At 41.2% G+C, this 24,249-nt stretch overlaps 1 protein-coding gene across 2 annotated transcripts in view; it reads right to left on the bottom strand.

Annotated features, from left to right (window-relative positions):
• Positions 1–24,249, bottom strand: part of LOC124711208 (serine/threonine-protein kinase Warts-like) — a 210,151-nt gene that overhangs the window by 38,487 nt on the left and 147,415 nt on the right. For both annotated transcript variants that reach the window (XM_047241157.1, XM_047241166.1), the window contains exon 5: positions 20,595–22,324. In XM_047241157.1, coding sequence (XP_047097113.1) covers positions 20,595–22,324 — 1,730 coding nt within the window. The remainder of the gene's footprint in view (positions 1–20,594; positions 22,325–24,249) is intronic.

Below are 24,249 nucleotides of genomic sequence, written 5' to 3'. Positions count from 1 at the left end.
TTTGTTGTTCATATCGTCAGCATCTCCGCTATATGGTGAGTAGCACCTTTCCTTCTCTAATATTGTTACATTCCATCCTGGATTTTGCATTGCTTAATAGTAAGTTCATCATTCGAATCACATTTTTCTCTGATGTTGGAGAAAATTTTATGCATGTAGTATGTCTTGAATGTAGAAATAACTGTGTGGTCCATGCATTGCTGGAAAGATATAGTGTTCAGTAGCAGAAATGGAACTTCAGTGTTTTAATTTGAATCCAAAAAAAGAAAGTGGGTAGTTGGGAACATTATCAAAGAAGAGAAGAATTTTGAAAGGGATCTTTCTCTTTTTCACAGTATACCTACAATTCTCTATTTAGTTCATTAACAAATTGGCACTGATGATAACAGAAATCATCCAACATTTTTTATTCCATCTCCAACAAATTGCCAGTCTTCTTCTCTTCTCCTGTCACAACCCCTTAGTGCCCTACAATCTTGAGAATATAAAATCACATGGGGTTTCACTTTGCAATCCGCTACAATGTTTCCACTGAAAAGAAGGGTGCATCAGTCCTTGGCATCTTTAAATCCCAGTACTGTTTTTCTCTCTTTCTTTCCTGAACTGTAATCACACCATAACACACACACACACACACACACACACACACACACAATTTTGCTCATGTGCTTGTAGATGTGGAAACATATAGTAAAACTTTTCTTCTTTTTGACTGAAAGTTCTCAGACGGATGGTAAATATTCTTGTGTTTTGTTTTTCTAGTTTATCTTGTTGGTATAACCAGAGTAAACTGATTTGATTTTCACTTGTGAAGTGATGCCCCTATTTTATGTGTAATATTTATGCTTGCTTTACCATGCTAGGTAAACAGTTGATGACTGTTTAGCTTCCAGTTTAATGAGTATATACTTTTCCTTTGATCGCTTCAATGTAGTAAGATACAGTTATATGTATAATTGACATGAAAGTGTAGATACATTTCGCATAGCCAGACCAATGTTTATGTATGGTGGGTATCTGAAGTACAATAACTGCTGAGCTTTTGGATATTTGTTTGAAGGAGTTAGAAGTCATTCATGATTGCAGTATTAGAAAGAATTTTTAGTGATGTTGAGCTGGATAACAGGAAACCGGTGCAATGTTTTTCATCATTTAAGAACGGTTGATTTTGTAATGACACTGTCCCTTTTTGCACAGCTTGTACCCATAACATCTCTATGTTTATAAGACTATGCCCTTACAGTAGTAAAATAATATCTTACTTATAGAAAAAGTAAATGATCAGGATGACCAGTGTGGGAAAGAGATTTAATTGGACTATCTCACGTAACTTTTGACACTATTTTCAAGGATACTGCCTGAGTACATCCGTATAGCAAATTTTGATATTTTTATTGCTGTTTAGTCTAGATATACGACCAAATTAATTTCCACATATACTGTACGTCTACTTACCACATACATAGACAAACTGTAAACAAATTGCAATTTTCATTGTAGGGATGAGAGAATGTGAAATGTGTCTGATATTTTATTGTGTTACAGTATGATGACTCAGGAGGATGATGACGTTGCTGACTGTTCATTAGTATGTGGTTTGTTTGTTTCTCTGTAAATCTTGTTGTTGGGTCAAAATTTTCATGGGCTTGACAAGTTTCTTTTTGGGCTGTCAAGCAACCTTTCTTATCCCCATCCACCTCTCTCCCCCCCCCCCCCCCCCCCCCAATTTCAAAACTCCTACTGGGGGGCACTTAAGAAGTACGCCATCATTGGAGTTATGACGTAGTAAATCATACTCCTCACACATTGCTGGTTTCTAGAGCTTTCAAAGCTGAGCATGGTGGTTTTTTTTCCCCTGCCAGGGCATATACATCTTATTAATGCCAAGAAAGCAGAAGCACTACTGGCACAAGCACGCATACAAGTAAGACAGATGTTCCTCAGGTTCCATAAGAAGTGCCAATTTGCACCCATGTCACACACAAATTCTCTAAAGAATGTGCTAAAGTGCTGATATGAGTGTGAAAGTATTACATCAGTTCATAAGGTAAAAGCAATTTTTGATTCAGTTTATTTGTGGAAAGGTGCAAGGAACTATTTTTTAAATTGGAGGATGATACGGCATCGTGGTCGTTGATCAATAACTTCCATTTGTGGAACATATTTCTATCTGAACATAACTGAAAAGGCTTCCATAGACTGTGATAGTCTGACAAATTAATGAGGAAATGCAACATTGCAATGGCTACTTCAGAATGATAGTGGAATAAATTCAATTGTTAATACACGTTTGGATGAATGGAGGCATTGTTAGGGAGTAACTTAGCGTGCTTAAAGAACAATAAAACCAAGTAATATGTTCTGTATTATTACTATCTCAAAGTGAAATTTTTCCATTTTTAATTGAGAAATTTTGATATTTGTGAAGAAAAGAAGATGTGTTTGTGTTAGGTAATATGGCCAGTTTCATATAGTAACAAAGCATGTTTTCTCTGTAAAGATTCCATACTCAAAGTCTGGCAGTGGTAAAAACTAATATAAAAGACCATAAGGGAGCTTTACAGCCTGTCAATAATGTTTCATTCACTGACTCTCAGCATAGTTATTTCGCAATATTGTTGCAGAAGAAGCTGGGTAGCACAGTCACTGTGGTGTAGTGGTTATGATTTTAGGCTGTTGCATGGAGGGTTGTGAGTTGAAAACTCACCTGAGCTGTAAAATTTTAATTTCTATATTTGGTTCAAGTACATTCTAGAAGTATCCACAAATGTCAAGAATCATCATCAAATGTCACATTATCGATGACACGGTGCTCCCATCAGGGCATGACAGAGGCGCCGTTTACGTGACGAGAAACCCGAGTTCGAGCCATATTCAACAGATCGCAATCTATCAGAGACAGAAGAAGAAGAGGACGTTACGATGACAGCAACTGTGTGCCACCACATGAGCCTTACGGGTTCTCTGGTGATGATGGCCAAGATCAAAACATGTGGCTGTAGGTATATGAGCATACAGCGTACAGCCTTCCGGGTTCTCTGGTGATGATGGCCAAGATCAAAACATGTGGCTGTAGGTATATGAGCGTACAGCCAAATTTAACAAGTGGGATGACACCGTGTGTTTGGCTAACGTATTTTTTTAATTGGAGGGCACTGCCAAGTAATGGCATGAGAACAACAAGGAGCAGTTCACAAGCTGGGAAGTATCCAGGCAGAACTGTGCAAGTATTTCGGCGACACACAATGACAGAAGTGCAAGGCTGAAGATAAATTAAAGTGCACGGCACAGTGTCCAGTAGAAACTACAGCGTCCTACATTAAAGACATGTTGGAGCTGTAAAATAGTGGATCCTAGAATGAAGGAGGAAGATAAGGTTTCATATCTCATGAAGGGTGTTGCTGAGGACATGTATCAAGCCCTCCTCCTGAAGGAGGTTTCTACTGCAGATGACTTCATAAAATGGCGGCAGTATATCAAGACAATGCATCAAAAAAGAATTACCCACAAGAAGTTTGAATGCTTCCAAACGTCATATCTATGTCTGTGATGGAGGACGCAACTGATTTCACAAGTGTTCTTCGTCAGATAGTGAGGCAGGAAGTTCAGAAGGCACTTGGATTGCACAGCGAGCAAAAAACTGAGACGCTTCAAGAGGTCATACGGGAGGAAGTGGAACAGACATTGAACCCAATCTCTCATCCTTCATTTCCCTTTAAAACGGTGAAAAGGTCAAGACCCAGGCGAAGTTACGTTCCTACAATGTCGCATGAGGAACCCGTTTGGGCACCAAGGAAGACTGACGTCTGGAGGACCCACGGTAACCAACCAATATGTTTCCACTACGTACGACCGGGACATGCAGTGCACTATTGTCGAGAAAGGCTGCGGATATTTGATGATGCCCATGCCAGAAGACAGGAGACCGATCTTAGCCAACACCAACTCCGGGACGACGAAGATGAACAAGACAAAATGGGTGCATGACGGGGTAGGTCACCATTGCCGCAAGCTTGCCCCTGGAGAGGATGCTCCCCAACACGCCGATCAAGGTCTCCATCGCTATTTAGAAGCTCCAGCTGATCACCTAGCTGGTGCAACCTGGAAAACAAAAGGGTGCGACCTCCCTTGGAGGTGACGTCACCGAAGAGAAAAATCCTCCGTTGTTGATCACTACAAAAATGATAGAAAACTACATCGATATCCTCATGGATGGCCAACCAGCACAAGCTCTTGTGGACTCAGGAGCGTCATATTCAGTCATTTCGGAGAAGTACCATCGCCAGTTGCAGAAAAACTGAATTCGTCGACAACAAAACATCTCTGCTGAACGTGGTTAACAGAAAATATGTAAAACCAACAGGAAGATGTGTCATTCATGTGGGTATAAGTGGCCAACAATGCCCTTAGAATTCATCATCTTACAAGAGTGTAGTCATGATGTCATACTAAGATGAGACTTTCTGAAAGCTTCTCAGGAAGTTATAGATTGTGTTCGCTCAAAGATTATACTAGACAAGATGAGATACTGTGGACAGGAACATGCACATCCAAATGTGTGGAGACTGTGTGCTGGATGAATTAATCATTCCTGCAGTCAGCGCTAGAAAGGTAGCTGTCATGTGTCATGCCATGCATCAACCCATTGATCTTGTAGTGGAATGTAAGAGAAGAGTACCACTGAAGAATAACTTTGTCATCTCGGCCTCTGTCATCTCGTTTAAGAACGGATTTGATGAATTGTGGATAGTTCCCCGCAGATCCTTCCAACTTGCATGCGCGTAGCAAACGCTGAGCCGGTAACTGCTGAATAGCTGAGCGTCATATAAACCTACCGTGCCAAGTCTGTGGGCGAAATTGGCGCTACCACTACGAGACAAGATCTTCCACCCCGATTATCACCAGATCTCACTAAGGAATAACAGAGGAAGCTATTCCCATTCTCCAAGAGTTCTCTGAATGCTTCAATTCACAGGTGAAGAGTAAATTAGACAAATCGACGGTGAAGCACCGAATTTGCACTAGAGACCATCAACCAATAAGCCAGAGAGCATACCGTGTGTCAGCAATGGAACATTGAATAATTCACAACGAGGTAGAGAAAATGATGAAGAATGACCAGTGGTACTCGTCAGGAACAAGCATAGCAGCTGGCACTTTTGTGTTGATTGCAAGAGGCTTGATATGATAACTAAAAAGGATGTTTACCCCCTTCCACAAACCGACGATAAACTAGATTGTCTGAACACATGGAAATGTACTCTGGATACTGGTAAATCGAAGTAAATGAGGCTGATCATGATAAAACTGCATTCATCACCCTGATGGCCTGTAGAGTTTAAGGTAATGCCGTTTGGTTTGTGTCATGCACCAGCAACTTTTGAACGGATGATGGATAATCTTCTAAGGCACCTGAAGTGGACGATGTGTCTTTGTTATTTAGATGACATTATAGTGTTCTCAGAGACATTTGATGAAAACGTAAAAAGACGGAGGGCCGTTCTTAAGCGTCTCCAACAAGGCGCACTGAAACTTAATCCAAAAAAGTGTCTCTTTGGAGCAAAAGAAATTAAAATACTTGGACAACATGTGTCAAACAAAGATGTGTGGCCAGACCCAGAAAAGGTGAGATCTATAGTGGAATTTCCTATTCCTAAAAGTATTAAAAGTATTAGTTATGTGAGAAGCTGCCTCGGATTATGTTCTATTCTATCATTTTAACAAAGACTTTTGTATCAAAGCCAGGCTTGAAGAGTTGTTAAAAGCCAATGCTAAATTTATCTGGGGTGGTGCTCAACAAGATTCTTTCGATGTGCTGCGAAAAGCTCTGACGACTGACCCTGTACTTGGTCTGTATGATGAGAGAGCACCTAACTACAAACAGATGCCAGTGGGTATGGGATTGGTACTGTTCTGGTGCAAATTTTGGACAGAAAAGAGAAGGTTATAGCCTATGCTTCCAGGACACTTACAAAAGCCAAGAGAAACTCCTCAACTACAGAAAGAGAATGTCTTGCTGTGATCTGACCCATGTACAAATTTCTACTGTATCTCTATGGAAGGCCATTCACAGTTGTTACAGACCATCATTCACTTTGTTGGTTGACAGGTTTTAAGGATCCAATAGGACGACTCGCCACGTGGGCACTCGCAGGTCTTAAAGAGTATGACATTACCATAATGTACAAAAGTGGAAGAAAACTCCAAGATGCCGACTGTCTCTCAAGAAGACTATCAAGACTTTGATGAAGATAGTGACTACCTTGCTGCACTCCTGGATCTCTCTGCTGAGCAGAAGAAGGACGCCACCATACCTGAAATTATGCTTGCCTTAAATTAGTCAGAAGTGAAAGGACAATTTAAGGTAGTTAATGGGTTACTTTGCAAGAAAAACTTTGATCCATTTGGAGAGGGGTGGCTACCAGTGATTCCTAAACACATGCACTTAGATGTTCTACAGAAATTCCATGACACACACCTGAGGCCAGACATTTTGGGTTTATTAAGACATACGATAGGATCCGCAAGAGATTTTTCTGGCCAGGTTTATTTAGGAGTGTCCGTCACTATGTGTTGCACTGTCGAGAGTGCCAGATGAAAAAAGTTCCTCAGAAACCACCTGGCCGACTGATATCAATTCCACCAGCCGAAACACCTTTCCAGTGTGTTGACATTGACCTCCTCAGATGATTTCCAACGTCTGCTAGTGGTGATAGATGGATTATTGTTTGCACTGATTATCTTACACACTATGCCATTACAAAAGCTGTGAAAACAGTCGAAGCCTTCGAGGTAGCCAAATTCATCGTGGAAGACATTGTACTAAAACACAGTGTCCCAAGGTCGTTAATTATGGATTGAGGGAAAGTTTTTCAATCAAATCTTGTGACAGAGATAAACCGTCGGTGCAACATTACTCATCACCCGACGACTGCCTACCATTCACAAACTAATGGGCTTACTGAACACCTTAATAAGACCTGGCTGACATGCTATCAATGTTTGTCAATGTTCAGCAGAGCAACTGGGATGAGGTGCTACTTTTTGTGGTGTTTGCCTACAACACCGCCAAACAAGACACCACAGGATTTACGCCATTTTTCCTGGTGCATGGGTGTGAGGCGACTATGACGATGGACACTGTATTTCCGTTACATCCTGATGACGTGGATGACAACTACATCGGCCAGGTGTTAATCAGAGCTGAGGAAGCTCGGCAGTTAGCTTGAATCCGCAGGCTGCAGGCTCAAGAAAATGATCTACAAAGGTATGACGCGAGCCACTGACCTGTTGTCTACCAGCCTGGTGACCTCGTCTGAATCTTCACTCCCCTTTGAAAGGTTGGTCTCTCTGAGAAGCTCCTCAGGCGCTACTTTGGATCTTATAAGGTTGTGAAACAGTTGGCTGATGTTACTTATGAAGTTGAAGATTTCAATCCCGACACAAGACGACGAAAGATCAGTGACACGGTCCACGTCCTTCGAATGAATCCCTATATGGGTCCTGCAACCCAGGGTAAATTTGAAGTTCCAGTGACAGGCAACAAGCAGAAAGGTGACGACCGTAGCAGCAAAAGAAGTTCTAAAATGATCACCGCAAGTGCGAGAATCAGTCACCAGGAGTTGGAGTATGCAGGACCGATGACTCGTTCCCAGACTGGGAGGACATAACACCGAGATGCAGTTCTCTTAAGGAGGGAGCAATGTCGCAGAAGAAGCTGACTAGCACAGCCACTGTAGTGTAGGGGTTATGATTCTAGACTGTTGCATCGAGGGTCGGGAGTTCAAAACTAACCTTAACTGTAAAATTTTAATTCCTATATTCGGTTCAAGTACATTATAGAAGTATCCACAAATGTCAAGAATCATTGTACTGGAATGTTCTGTAACTCTATATACTGTATGTGTTCTAGCAGGAGGCAGTTCACTCCGCACTCTTGTACATGCAAGTGCTGAATAAACCTTCATTAAGTGAAGTTAGTGATCATCATTCATCTAATTACACCTTCTTCTACGTGACAATACACCATTTCCTGATAACCTGATGTCACTTATGCACAGAAGCTACTTATGGATCCTTTTTGTGTAACTTTTCTGCACAGTTGACTAAAGAAACTGAGAAAGTTGTGTACAGTACAAATTTGGGCTTCATTAATTTGAAATTTGTTATAGTTTGGACTGGTGTTTTATTGCAAAGTGAAATACTGCTTTACTTGCCTCGCTCATTTATTGTAAAATGTTGAAAGTGTCCCTGCCCTTCCTATCACTTTATTTGTGGCCAATAACAATTAGCGTATGTATCATTGCTGGTCACAAGCACACAAAAAAGTCAAAGCCTGCTCAGTTTTGCTGCTGAAGTCTACATGCCAAGTCATGTTAAATTCCATCCCCATGATCACTGAAATGAGTATTAAAATGTTGCATTGTACAATACAGTATACTTGATGAAGTTATTAGTAAATAGAGATTGTTAAGTTTAGGAGGTGACAGTGTTTATTAAAATCCAAGCCCATGTTTCTGTCCACACTGCTATGCTGCAATTTGCTATTGCTACGTCAACTATTTATGTCATTTTGAAAAATCGCAATGAAACTACTGACTCTGTTCTAAAACAAGATGAACCAGACAGTAAATAAAAACTCACATCTGGACTGAAACTGATCACCACTGATGATGGTGTGCACACTTAGTACAAACAATAACAGTCTGTCAAGAGCTCCAGTAAGAGGAGTTGACTAACAGACAAGTGTACGAGGAAAGTTTAAATACAGATATTACAACCGCTAAATGATTTTGTGAAGGATTAAAAATTGTTTTAGAAGAGGAAGATATGTCTTTGCCACAGATCTGCAACACACATTAATTATGGAAGTCCATCAAAGCATGGCAATATATGGGCCATCAAAGAAGACAAAGAAATTCACCAGACAGACATAAAGCAAGTAAGGAGTGAATCACTGGTCTTTCATATGCAAATGCTGATCATTCACACCAGCCATAATCAGGAAATCTGTAAAACCTAGCACAATCAAAACTATTACACAGCATTTCCCAGTCATCTCTAAAGCTAACAAAAAGGCTAGGGTTACCACACAGCTATTTTCTCACTGATTCAAGAACCACTTCATCGCTGACGCCTGAAAATTCCAATTTAAAAAGCTAAAATTTCAACTGATTAAGTGATTTTTTCCTCCATTCAAACACTATATCACTGATCTAGCCCGTAGATCAAGGAGTGATCCGTATTTGTAAGTGCCTTTATAGACACAAGAAACTTGATAAATGCATTGTGTTCTTCAATGCTGAAGGCAATATAAAGTAATAGAGTCTAATGAAACTGAAAGTTTATAATACCAAGAGTGCCATTATCAGCAGTTGGAGAGAAGTCAAAACCACAACCCTTCAAAATGATTGAACAATCTACAACAATGGGGGATGTTTGTAACTCCCTGCATAAAGGCAAACAAATGCTCATTGAAGACTGAATAATAGACCAGGCCCAAAGAGTATCCAGTGAAAAAGAGTAAGTAAATGATGTCAGTGAATGAACAGGTTACAGACCAATGCTTAAACTGTCACATCCAAGGGAAAATTTAGACACACTTATCAACTTTACTGACTTTAATTCACATTACCTAAAGTATTACCTTACACTAAAAGAGATGCAACAGTAAGTGATAACAGAACAGTGCACAATAGAGTCTCAACCAAAAATATATTCATTCTTCACGCCATATCAATGTACATTTTGGATGAAAATATTGCCATAGTATCAACGTAAGGTAGTAGCTTCTCTTTTGGTAGCTGTGGACCTACCATTGTAAATCCAGATGTCAGCAGCACATAACTGACCAAGTACGTATAGTAAATGTAGCACATAAATTTCCAGTCTAGAGCGGACTTTCACTTTGGAATACATACAGTAGTGTACATGTGCAGTAGTCTACACATTGAGAAAGCTTCATGCAACCTTTGAGTATGTACAGTGTTTCATTCTTGTGGTATCATTACATTAGTTTCACTTAAATATAGTGAGCAGTATTTCAAATACTATTACAGTTAATCTAGTTTTTATTTAACCACAACATAAATTGTGTGTTATATTCCTAATTATAGCTTCAGATAACTACTTTAGAAAATGTTTCTCTAAGTCGGACGGTTTATAATTCAAACTGGGATTAACCCCAATTAGTCCTAAGTAGTGAGGTTTCACAACATTAATATCCATTTCAAGATGTTATATGTAATATATTTTAAGACAATAACTTCCATTACACATAGCATGCTGCATTTTATCAAAGTTTCGCAAGGTAGTCATGATAAAATGCGTGGTTTCTAGTGGTCGGAAAACAAATAGCACTCTCTTTATTTTGCCGCAAGACAAATAAAATTGTTGAGGCTTTCACGCCACTTCTTGTGATGTTGCCTGCTGATGAATATCTATGTATTTTTGGGTTACACTTAGGGGTTTTCCTGATGGTTCACTAGCACGAGTGGCAGGTGCTGCCAAAGATTCCCCCTCCTTTGCTGATGGCCGACTCAGTAAGGAGGGGAGGGGGAGAGGGGATGTGAATCTTTGATACAAGATGAGTGCAAACCTGACACATGTCACACCAAATATAAATTGGAAATAACTCATCATCATAATTTAAAGTGCACCTCTAGATCTGTTTATAACAACTGTGATTACACATTCTTGCCATAAGATCACAGTAAATACGTCATAGAGAACTTTAAAATACTTCATTTAAGTAAACACTGGGGTCCATGTGCATACAGTTTCAGTGTTTTCCAGATACTCTGTGTGCCAGCTTGTGTAAATGGTGTCTACACCCAAAACAAGAATTACAGTTTGAGGGCTCATTTTTATTTTTATTTGGATGCATGCAAGTCAGTTACATGTTTGTCTTTTGTACTTTCTGCAGTTATAAAAGTGAAGTGAAACAGTTTTAGTCATCATATAATCAGTGTACTGGAAACCTAAGGGTATTCAGTAAGCTCCCTAGTTACGGATCAGTGGAAGTCAGAACACTGGGGCCACTAGAATTTTGTTGCTAACTATTAGCAACCTTGTCAAAAAAACAATAGTGTTTGCAGTAGCACTACAAAAGCTATAACTGAATTATGAGGTTTTTTGTGCTCTGTCTATCAGTGGTGATTCATACAACTCCTTTCTGGAAAAAGAAACAGGAAATCACACATGCAGATGTGGGAAGGATGGGGAAGGAAATCCGTTGTGCCCTTCTGACACCATCCCAGAATGCCTTAAGAAATTTTGGGAAATCATGGAAAACCTAAATTAGGATGACTGTACAGGCATTTGAACCATCATCCTCCCAAGTGCTATTCCAGTGTGCTAACCGCTGCACATCCTCACATGGCTGAAAATAATGTTCATCACTCGCATTGAGAGCAGGTCATAAGAACAAAGTGCAAGGCATAGTTATAGTGGTTGCAATGTCTATGTGTGTGTGTGGGGGGGGGGGGGGGAGGGGGGGGGGGCAGACTGTTCGCTCTGCATAGCTCTCCCCCTAACAATCTGTGTACTGGACAGAGTTTGCTTCTTCTGAGCCCTGCACCTCTCTCGATTATTGCTGAAGAACATTTTTAAAGACTGCATGCCTGTTAAGTAAAATGCCTGCTTACTAAGCTGTGTACAGATGGGTGTGAAACTATTGTATAATATGAAAATCTAATATGATGTCGTGTTCAGCAGCACACATGCTGCCAACAAAACACAACATGAAAAGTTCAGCAGTTTCTAAAAACAAAAAAAAGTCCTTAATTAGACACACCAATAATCCACTTCTTCAGTTTCTTCAACAAATTTCTTATCCGTAGCGGAGGGCTGGGGAGTGAGGGGCAGGCAGGAAGGGGGGATGGGGGGGAGGGGGAGGGGGGTGAGTACTGTACACCACATTTGTAACAAAACTGATTCAGAAAAAATGTTTAAAGACGACATGCTCCACTCAGAAAGCACCTTAATACACGTAATGGCTGCAGAAGAGGTTAACATATGAGATGTACAGCAACAGCCAAATGTCTAAACCATACTATTTGCCTCACATTGCTCAGGAATTACAAAAAGAAACTTTCATGAGATGAATAAGTTTTGTCAAATTTGAAGGTGTGCATTTTCAACAATGTATGAGGACAAATATGCTTACTCTGTAACAAGATATTCAAGAATTTAGCTGTGCTTGACATACAAATTTGTTGCCTGCAAGAGCATCTCATTCAACAAACCATGACCAATAGATACACTATGTGTAGGGACACTCAACAAAGAGAAAGCTGATTCGAAACTTGATTGTGGAAGAAACGTTCCCCACCATTATTTGCCAACAATGAGAGGACAGGTGTTGGTGCAAAGACTCTGCTCCTTAGACTTTGTGTTACGTTGCTGGGCAAAATTTCAAACTTTTGTTCAGTGGCATATGAAGACAGGGCATGTAAGTGTCCAAGTTTGACACCACCTTCGGTGTATGCCAGCACTGGGTTCTACAAGGTCCCTTCTATCATCATCATCATCATCATCATCATCATCATCACCACCATCATCACCACGACCACCACTATCACCATCATTGAACAATAACATCATCACCAAAACATGAAACAATTAAGATACGAAACACACACACACACACACACACACACACACACACACACACACATTTTCTGAAGAAAGGTGTCAATCCACATAACGAAAGGAAACCTTCACAGTTAGGTGGTTGAATCTACCCCTCAACATCATCTAGTCAACACTGTCACATTACTTTAGCCACAGCTATGACAACAAGGCCACCAATAAAACTACACTCATTGGGCACTAAGCTGCTATGCCCTTTGGGTAAGCTTGCATTGGATTTCTATTCAATGCATTATTAAAAATGTACTTTCATGCCTGGCACATGCATCTGATGTGTGTACTTGCTTGCTTTCAATGAAACAACATCCTAATACATACAAGTTGATAAGATGTTACCACAACAATTTTATGGATGCTGCATCCTACCATGGAACATTTGTCTGCCTTATTGGTCAGTTTCATTTATTTATCACAAAATGAATCTAAACTGTACTTCTGCTTCAAGTGAACAGTGGAGAACTTTTATTGGTCTTCACAGAAACCACAACAGAAGTTAATCTAGAGTAGGAGTTATGTATTAACCAACAGCAATAGTGACAATGCTGTTACAGGCAACTGGTAATATAAATAATAGTAATGCAACTGAAACCATGCATTCATAGGAGCTTCTCTGATATTTAGGTCAGGAACTGACTACTGAAATTACAACTAATATTTCAAAAACCAAACATGTGCAATTTTCAGTAATGTTCCACATAACATAGAGTGATGACTGGAGTTACATATAGCTTTAATTAGAGGCTGCAAATGTATGAGCAGAGTGCTGATAAGTCCCTCACTTTTCCTACTTAACGATGGACGGGTTCTGACATTCTGGCTTTAAACCTTGTTCTTTACATTATATATGATAATAAATGTGTAGTAGTAACATAGGTTTTTATTTTTCTGTGCAGTTTTGAAGAGAGCATGGTGCAACACAATAGAGAATTCATAGTGAAAGAAAATCACATTATGATTACGCATCATTTTTAAAAAAAGGAAACGCACCCAAAAAATTCATGGTGAAATGTCTGGCACACTGGGTGGTAACTGCCCTTCCTACTCTGCTATCAACTACTGTGTTGCTGCATTTAAAACAGGGCATTTCAGCACTGAACATGAAGAGCATCCTGGAAGGCAAAACCATGGATGCTGTTCATTTTATGATCCTGGATGATCAGAAGACAGCTGCTAAAAAGATTGCAGAGACACTTGGCATCTACCAAGGATGTGTGGGTCATGTTATTCATGAGATTTTGGACATGAGAAAGCTCTCAGCAGGAGTGGTTCCCAAATGTCCCAACGCAAACTGAAAGGATGAATGCATGGTTGCTTCGCAGTCTATTTTGGTCCAGTTTCACTAGGATCCTGTGTGATTTTTGGACTGTCTCATCACCATGGATGAGACATAGATATACATTATGATCCAAAAACAGTCCAAAGAATAGACACACAGTGGTTCTCATGTCCAAATAAGTTCAAAATATAAAGGTCGGCAAACAAGTTGCTCAGATCCATTTTTTGGGATACAGATAGAACCCTACTTGTCGACTACTTACAACACAGTAAAACCATCATGGCAAAGTAATATGTTGAACTTTTTGACAAACTGATGCAACAATTCATCGTCAAATTTTGGAAAAAAAAAGACAATGCTCCTCACCACAAAGGCAGCCATCACACAGCAAAAATTGGCAGGCCTTCACTTTGCAATCTTCAAACACCCACTCTATTAATGTGACTTGGCCTCCTTATGCTAATATCTGTTCCCAAACTTCAAGAAACATCTCAAAGGAAGACAATTGCTGAAAACTGAGGAAGCCAAAAAGGTTGGACATGAGTGGTTTGCTGCACAATACTTTTTTTTCTCTTAAGGATGGGTTAAAGAAGCCAGAACGAAGATGCCATAATGTGTTGAGCTCAAGGAGGAATATGTTGAATAATTTCAAATCCATGATAGCATTTTTTCTTTATAGAGCTATGGATTTACCAGCACCCACTTGTAATATTAGGCATGTTTTAGCAATGTCAACCAGTATCAATTCATTAATCATCAACTTCACATACTTACTAACAAGGGAACCTCCCCATTGCACCCTCCTCAGATTTAGTTATAAGTTGGCACACTGGATAGACCTTGAAAAACCGAACACAGATCAATCGAGAAAACAGGAAGAAGTCATGTGGAACTATGAAAAAATAAGCAAAATATACAACCTGAGTAGTCCATGTGCAAGATAGGCAACATTTAGGATTATGTGAGCTCAGGAGCACCGTGGTCCCGTGGTTAGCGTGAGCAGATGCGGAACGAAAGGTCATTGGTTCAAGTCTTCCCTCGAGTGAAAAGTTTAATTTTTTATTTTCAGACAATTATCAGAGTTCAGGCACTCACACATAATCAACTTCGCTCTCCAAAATTCCAGGACATGTTTCAGATTTTCTTGGACATATGCAGGATTTGACGGTCTACACACGGAAAAATTTGAAAACGTTAAAAACATATGTTTTGACAGAGCACAGAGAAAACTGTGTGACTGTGAAACTGTTGCATTCATTTGTTGCAGTTTATGTGACACACTCTTATGTTTTCACCACTTTTTTGGGAGTGATTATCACATCCACAAGAAAACCTAAATAGGGCAAGGTAGAAGAATATTTTTACCTATTCGCCAAGTGTACAAGTTAGGTGGGTCGACAACATATTCCTGTCATGTGATGCACATGCCATCACCAGTGTCGTATAGAATATATCAGACGTGTTTTCCTGGATCAAATGTTTTCGGTTCCCATTGGAGAGGCACGTCGTTTCATCTACTAATCGCACGGTTTTGCGTTGCGGTCGCAAAACACAGACACTAAACTTATTACAGTGAACGGAGACATCAATGAACGAACGGACAGATCATAACTTTGCAAAAAAAAAGTAAGTAAACTTTTCGCTCAAGGGAAGACTTGAACCAAGGACCTCTCGCTCCGCAGCTGCTCACGCTAACCACGGGGTTCCTGTGCTCAGATCATCCTTGATGTTGCCTATGTTGCCCATGGACTAATCAGTTTGTATATTTTGCTTATTTTTTCATAGTTGCACACTACTTCTTCCTGTTTTCTCGATTGATCTGTGTTCAGTTTTTCGAGGCCTATCCACTGTGCCAAATTATAACTAAATCTGAGGGGGGTGCGATGGGGAGGTTCCCTTGTAAGAGTTGTTGATGTGACTCACCATATTTCTTTCATTAATACAATTAACATGCAACACTTTGACAAAATGAGGGTAAGTTAAACAGGCAATCCTTTGTAAGAAATTGTCCATCCTTTCTACATCTACATCTACATTGATACTCCGCAAGCCACCCAACAGTGTGTGGCGGAGGGCACTTTACGTGCCACTGTCATTACCTCCCTTTCCTGTTCCAGTCGCGTATGGTTCGTGGGAAGAACGACTGTCTGAAAGCCTCCGTGCGCGCTCTAATCTCTCTAATTTTATATTCGTGATCTCCTCGGGAGGTATAAGTAGGGGGAAGCAATATATTCAATACCTCATCCAGAAACGCACCCTCTCGAAACCTGGCGAGCAAGCTACACCGCGATGCAGAGCACCTCTCTTGCAGAGTCTGCCACTTAAGTTTATTAAACATCTCCGTAACACTATCACGGTTACCAAATAACCCTGTGACGAAACGCGCCGCTCTTCTTTGGATCTTCTCTATCTCCTCCGTCAAACCGATCTGGTATGGATCCCACACTGATGAGCAATACTCAAGTATAGGTCGAACGAGTGGTTTGTAAGCCACCTCCTTTGTTGATGGACTATATTTTCTAAGCACTCTCCCAATGAATCTCAATCTGGTACCCGCCTTACCAACAATTAATTTTATATGATCATTCCACTTCAAATCGTTCCGCACGCATACTCCCAGATATTTTACAGAAGTAACTGCTACCAGTGTTTGTTCCGCTATCATATAATCATACAATAAAGGATCCTTCTTTCTATGTATGTGCAATACATTACATTTGTCTATGTTAAGGGACAGTTGCCACTCCCTGCACCAAGTGCCTATCCGCTGCAGATCTTCCTGCATTTCGCTGCAATTTTCTAATGCTGCAACTTCTCTGTAAACTACAGCATCATCCGCGAAAAGCCGCATGGAACTTCCGACACTATCTACTAGGTCATTTATATACATTGTGAAAAGCAATGGTCCCATAACACTCCCCTGTGGCACGCCAGAGGTTACTTTAACGTCTGTAGACGTCTCTCCATTGATAACAACATGCTGTGTTCTGTTTGCTAAAAACTCTTCAATCCAGCCACACAGCTGGTCTGATATTCCATAGGCTCTTACTTTGTTTATCAGGCGACAGTGCGGAACTGTATCGAACGCCTTCCGGAAGTCAAGAAAAATAGCATCTACCTGGGAGCCTGTATCTAATATTTTCTGGGTCTCATGAACAAATAAAGCGAGTTGGGTCTCACACGATCGCTGTTTCCGGAATCCATGTTGATTCCTACATAGCAGATTCTGGGTTTCCAAAAATGACATGATACTCGAGCAAAAAACATGTTCTAAAATTCTACAACAGATCGACGTCAGAGATATAGGTCTATAGTTTTGCGCATCTGCTCGACGACCCTTCTTGAAGACTGGGACTACCTGTGCTCTTTTCCAATCATTTGGAACCCTCCGTTCCTCTAGAGACTTGCGGTACACGGCTGTTAGAAGGGGGGCAAATTCTTTCGCGTACTCTGTGTAGAATCGAATTGGTATCCCGTCAGGTCCAGTGGACTTTCCTCTATTGAGTGATTCCAGTTGCTTTTCTATTCCTTGGACACTTATTTCGATGTCAGCCATTTTTTCGTTTGTGCGAGGATTTAGAGAAGGAACTGCAGTGCGGTCTTCCTCTGTGAAACAGCTTTGGAAAAAGGTGTTTAGTATTTCAGCATTACGCGTGTCATCCTCTGTTTCAATGCCATCATCATCCCGGAGTGTCTGGATATGCTGTTTCGAGCCACTTACGGATTTAACGTAAGACCAGAACTTCCTAGGATTTTCTGTCAAGTCGGTACACAGAATTTTACTTACGAATTCACTGAACGCTTCACGCATAGCCCTCCTTACGCTAACTTTGACATCGTTTAGCTTCTGTTTGTCTGGGAGGTTTTGGATGCGTTTAAACTTGGAGTGAAGCTCTCTTTGCTTTCGCAGTAGTTTCCTAACTTTGTTGTTGTACCACGGTGGGTTTTTCCCGTCCCTCACAGTTTTACTCGGCACGTACCTGTCTAAAACGCATTTTACGATTGCCTTGAACTTTTTCCATAAACACTCAACATTGTCAGTGTCGGAACTGAAATTTTCATTTTGATCTGTTAGGTAGTCTGAAATCTGCCTTCTATTACTCTTGCTAAACAGATAAACCTTCCTCCCTTTTTTTATATTCCTATTAACTTCCATATTCAGGGATGCTGCAACGGCCTTATGATCACTGAATCCCTGTTCTGCACTTAAAGAGTTGAAAAGTTCGGGTCTGTTTGTTATCAGCAGGTCCAAGATGTTATCTCCACGAGTCGGTTCCCTGTTTAATTGCTCGAGGTAATTTTCGGATAGTGCACTCAGTATAATGTCACTCGATGCTCTGTCCCTACCAACCGTCCTAAACATCTGAGTGTCCCAGTCTATATCTGGTAAATTGAAATCTCCACCTAAGACTATAACATTCTGACAAAATTTATGTGAAATGTATTCCAAATTTTCTCTCAGTTGTTCTGCCACTAATGCTGCTGAGTCGGGAGGTCGGTAAAAGGAGCCAATTATTAACCTAGCTCGGTTGTTGAATGTAACCTCCACCCATAATAATTCACAGGAACTATCCATTTCTACTTCACTACAGGATAAACTACTACTAACAGCGACGAACACTCCACCACCGGTTGCATGCAATCTATCCTTTCTAAACACCGTCTGTACCTTTGTAAAAATTTCGACAGAATTTATCTCTGGCTTAAGCCAGCTTTCTGTACCTATAACGATTTCAGCTTCGGTGCTTTCTATCAGCGCTTGAAGTTCTGATACTTTACCAACGCAGCTTCGACAGTTGACAATTACAATACCGATTGCTGCTTGGTCCCCGCATGTCCTGACTTTGCCCCGCACCCGTTGAGGCTGTTGCCCTTTCTGTACTAACCTAAAAAACCGCCCAGCCCACGCCACACAACCCCTGCTACCCGTGTAGCCGCTTGTTGCGTGTAGTGGACTCCAGACCTATCCAGCGGAACCCGAAACCCCACCACCCTATGGCGCAAGTCGAGGAATCTGCAGCCCACACGGTCGCAGAACCGTCTCAGCCTCTGATTCAGACCCTCCACTCGGCTCTGTACCAAAGGTCCGCAGTCAGTCCTGTCGACGATGCTGCAGATGGTGAGCTCTGCTTTCATCCCGCTAGTGAGACTGTCAGTCTTCACCAAATCAGATAGCCGCCGGAAGCCAGAGAGGATTTCCTCCGATCCATAGCGACACACATCATTGGTGCCGACATGAGCAACCACCTGCAGATGGGTGCACCCTGTACCCTTCATGGCATCCGGAAGGACCCTTTCCACATCTGGAATGACTCCCCCCGGTATGCACACGGAGTGCACATTGGTTTTCTTCCCCTCTCTTGCTGCCATTTCCCTAAGGGGCCCCATTACGCGCCTGACGTTGGAGCTCCCAACTACCAGTAAGCCCACCCTCTGCGACCGCCTGGATCTTGCAGACCGAGGGGCAACCTCTGGAACAGAACAAGCAGCCATGTCAGGCCGAAGATCAGTATCAGCCTGAGACAGAGCCTGAAACCGGTTCGTCAGACAAACTGGAGAGGCCTTCCGTTCAGCCCTGCGGAATGTCTTTCGCCCCCTGCCGCACCTTGAGACGACCTCCCACTCTACCACAGGTGAGGGATCAGCCTCAATGCGGGCAGTATCCCGGGCAACCACAGTCGTAGTCCGATCGGGGGATGCGTGGGACGAGCTGGCCGTCCCCGACAAACCCCCATCCGGACCCCCAAAGTGATGCCCATTGGCAACAGCCTCAAGCTGTGTGACCGAAGCCAACACTGCCTGAAGCTGGGAGCGAAGGGATGCCAACTCAGCCTGCATCCGAACACAGCAGTTGCAGTCCCTATCCATGCTAAAAACTGTTTTGCAAAGAACGTCTGAACTAATCTACAGAGAGCGCAAACAAATCGACAAAATTTAAACGGTTATTAAAATACAAGATTGCCTAGTAAATGCAGTAATGCTGCTACTTGCGCACTGCTGACATTGCTCGGCGGCGGAAGGAGACTACGCGATTTTACACTATTCAGGTACTAAAACGCGATGCTACAACTCTCAAATACTATAATACGCCCGAAATTTATGAATTAAACAATGCAAGTACCAAAAACACGCAAAGAAATTAAGAATTAAACTATGTAACAAATGAGTGAGCTAGGAGTATACGACTTGCTGCTGCAGCTGCTTATCCAACGGCGGCAGGGAGCACACTGACTGTGACCAACCGACACTGGCCGTTCAAAACAAAAACAGAAGACAAACGACTACGCGAATTTACACTATTCAGGTACTAAAACGCGATGCTACAACTCTCAAATACTATAATACTCCCGAAATTTATGAATTAAACAATGCAAGTACCAAAAACACGCAAAGAAATTAAGAACTAAACTATGAAACAAATGAGTGAGCTAGGAGTATACGACTTGCTGCTGCAGCTGCTTATCCAACTGCGGCAGGGAGCACAAAAATAACCACATGGGCTATATGTGACAGATAACAAAAAAATCCATAATACAAGAAACCAACACACACCTTAAATTATGCCCAAACTAAACAAGCAAAAATTCCTGCTTTTGAATTAGTGCCCCGTAATAACTGTAAACGAAAATCAAATGGAAAAAAAGAAAGAAAGGAAAAAAAGACATACCTGGCTAAAGGTTCTTCAAAGATGCCCAATTTAATTAGTAATGACATTAGGTCTCCTCCAGGAATGTAGTCCATAACAAAATATAAATTGTCCTTATCCTGGAAGGAATAATACAGTTTCACAACCCACTCATTATCAGCTTCAGCAAGAATATCTCTTTCCGCTTTAACATGAGCCACTTGGTTCCTCTTGAGAACATCTGCTTTTCGTAAAGTTTTCATGGCATACAAGTGATGGGTATCAATTTTACGCACTAAAGCCACTTCACCAAATGCTCCAACACCAATTGGTTTTATTTTTGTGAACATTGACTTGTCCATCTTGGCACGTTTTAAGCGAATATAGTTTGATTCCTTTTGTGAGAGCATTTTACGCATCTGGCACTGTGCTTCTGCACTCAAACCTATTTTGGACATTTCTGTCTCCAATTGCATACGGCGGACTAACCTCTGTTTGTGCGATTTCAGCACATTCTCTACATGTTGTTCCATGAAGAACTTGAAAGCTTGAGGGGAATAGTTGCGCACTTTGCAGTCTCTGCGCTCTTCTTCTTTCTCTTTGCTAATATGTTTACGCTCTGGTATGGGCGACTGATGGTCAATCTTATATGGTGGGGGTGCTGGTCCAGATCTTCGTTCACCTCCATTCTGTGAATTTGCTTGTGAACCCTTGTTCTTATTGGCTACAGAAGACGAGGTGGTGGGTGGAAGTGGTGGTGTCTGCTGGGGGTTCTCAGAAGGATAGGCAGGCAGTGGAGGCTGAGGTGATGGTCTGCAGTCATTAATCTGCACCGATCCTGGACTGTCAGCACGAACCACACCTTCAGGAACAGCTGGTGAAAACTTGCGTTGCAATGGCGGGTGATGACTATGGCCCGCAGCTTGCTGGACTGCTGGTGAAGGACGTGGCGTAGCTGCACTTTCCACAGTGGAAACCTGAGCACCACTTGCTACAACTCCGTCATCAGCACCCGGTGGTGGACCATACGGTGGAGGTGGCAACGGATGGTGATGATGTCCTCTTGATGCGGCAAGTGCTTGCATAGTGATGGCATAGCTAGGAGGATCTGTTGTGGGTACAGAGACCTGGCTTGGGGTGACTGAACCAACAGAAGACTGTTGTACAGGTACAGGAGGTGGAGTTTGTTTTTGAGCAGCAGCCACTGCATGCTGTTGCTTCTGTTGCAAAGACAACGCATATGAAGGAGGTGGAGGCTGTGATTGAGTTGGAGGCTGTGCGGTAGGTGGGGGTGCAGTTGGGGCAATGGCTGTCTGTAGAACTGGTTTTTGAACCTGTGTGCTCTTCACGGATTGCATGATGATAGGAGGCTGCGTCTTCGCTTGACGTGCACTCCAGGCTAACAGAGGTGTCGGCCGAGCGACAGATGAAGCTGAGGGTGGAGGACTGGCAACAGAGACTGTAACAGGGCTAGGTGAGCCAGCTGATCCTGGACCTGAGTAGATTCCTGATGATGGGCTCTTCCTGTATTCCTGCTGGGACTGTGTGGGGCTTTGTCGACTTTGAATTGATACAGTATATGATGGTGGAGGTGGGGGTACAGTAGGTGATGGAGGTACTAAAGGGTAAGGGGGTGGTGGTTCAGAAGAAAGGGAGCCACTACCACCACTACTGCCGCCTGCAGCAGAAACACTTGGTCCACCACCGCTTCCAGCAGAACTGGATGGATACAGGTTCAATGCCTGCATCTGCTGAGACAGCTGCTGCTGCACCTGTAAATTATGTAAATAAATGCTGTTTAAAATGAAATTTACAATTTAAGCAAGTAAGTAATATGACTGTAGCAGACTGTACGATACTGTAACTGAAGCTTACTATTTTTATGGAAACATTCATTACATTGTTCTCTCTCCAAAACACGAGCATAAAATCTGTCTTCGCCCTCAAAGAATAATGTACAATAATGTGAAACATATTTCAGTTAGTAACTGAATACAATATTAATAAACAATTACTAATAACACATGGCATTCTTTATACACTAAGGCTTTGCTTAGGCAACTCTACATGGCCTTACAGAAGGTGGTACAGCCATATATTCATCCAAATACATCTATATGTATATTCAGAAATACATAGTTTGATATTTACGAGCTTGATTTTTTTTAAAAGATTGTGGACAGTGGAACAGCAACATGCCACCTGAAGCAGGTGATGGTTGTGTCAGAAGAAAACATCAAATCAGAGGACAGTATGGCCTCCGAAGACTTATTTTAAACTGTGATACAGAGAAGAGCCTTAGGAAATACCATGATGATTACATTTCATTACACTTTGGTATCTGTTCTAAGACAAAAACATGAAAATTACGTCTATGTCTTGATGTCAGCCTTTGGCCAAAGAACTTATAAAATACTGTATTAAATTTTGTTCTGGGTGTTAATTAAAGACAGAAAAACTTCCAAGAAAAATAAATACACAGATGATGCTATTAACTTGAGATGAGTAAGTGCTAGATTTTAGATTTTAAAAACAAATGAACACCAGAGGTTGGAGAAATAAGAGGAACACTTGTACATGGTCCATACAGTTTTACCCAGTGCAACAGAGAGAACTTCACTAAAAAATGTACATGCCCCTGAGTTAAAAAAAACCACACACACACAAAAGTAAATGAAATACAAATATGGGTTCAAATCATAAAATGGCAGCTCCATTAATAGTTAACTGTTGTATTCAAATCTAAATTGAAAGGGTGTGGAAAAACTGTGTGTAGAAGGTCATGTGACACCTGCATTCACCCAAAAGAGAGTGTGATTTTCTCCAAAGGATATATTTTCAAAGCAAATGCTACACTCTCAATTTTTAAAACAATTAATGTTTAATTCTGAAGCTTCATCTCCATCCAATGTTTTCTTAATACATTCCACTGCCTTACTGGGTCATCATCACAGATGGGAATGACTGACAAGTTACTCTAGTGTATAAATTTTTACACCAAGGTCCCTACTTTCTAGAGTTTTAATCAAGGAGAGTTAAACTAAAAATATAATACTCTACAAGAAAGCTGTAATTCAGTGTTGGAATCATCGCACATTAATAAAAACTGATCAATATTTATAGTAACACAAAAAAGTACAGCACAATTACTGAACATTAAACGTAAATGCATAAAGTCAGTGTTTTAAGTGGTTGCTATGAAGATCTCCACAAATCAGAACAGCCATGATCATTCATAATACAAAGCATATCATTTAAACAGTTTGTCCAATATGACATTGGATAATGCACTCTTGATTATGATCCAACAGCATAATGACAATTAAGGTCATCCTAAAAAGTCCACCTGTTGCCAATCAGAATGCCACTGTGAGTACTGTAATTGAGGGTGTGTTTGATTTAGTGTGAAGGGTAGCCTACGTAAAGGGCTACATATACTGACGGAAGAAAAAAAAAATCGCAACACCAAGGAGGAGTTGTGCAACACAAATGAAAGTTGGCAGGTGTGTTTCCGCATCTGAAATATGATGTCTATTCAAATTTCGCACCAGCTGCATTAGAATGGTGTTAGTAGTACCACTATGAGGATGCAAATCAGGTTTGCATTAAATAAAGACTGTTATGGCTGTGAGCATTAGTCACCTTTGAGATTGGGTATGGTGCATTGATGTTAGTCAAAAATACATTTAAGGCAACA

Source organism: Schistocerca piceifrons, chromosome 1, assembly GCF_021461385.2.
Source record: "Schistocerca piceifrons isolate TAMUIC-IGC-003096 chromosome 1, iqSchPice1.1, whole genome shotgun sequence".
Taxonomy (NCBI): domain Eukaryota; kingdom Metazoa; phylum Arthropoda; class Insecta; order Orthoptera; family Acrididae; genus Schistocerca; species Schistocerca piceifrons.
The sequence above is the reverse complement of the archived record's forward strand: the minus strand, read 5'-3'. Positions and strand labels throughout refer to the sequence as shown.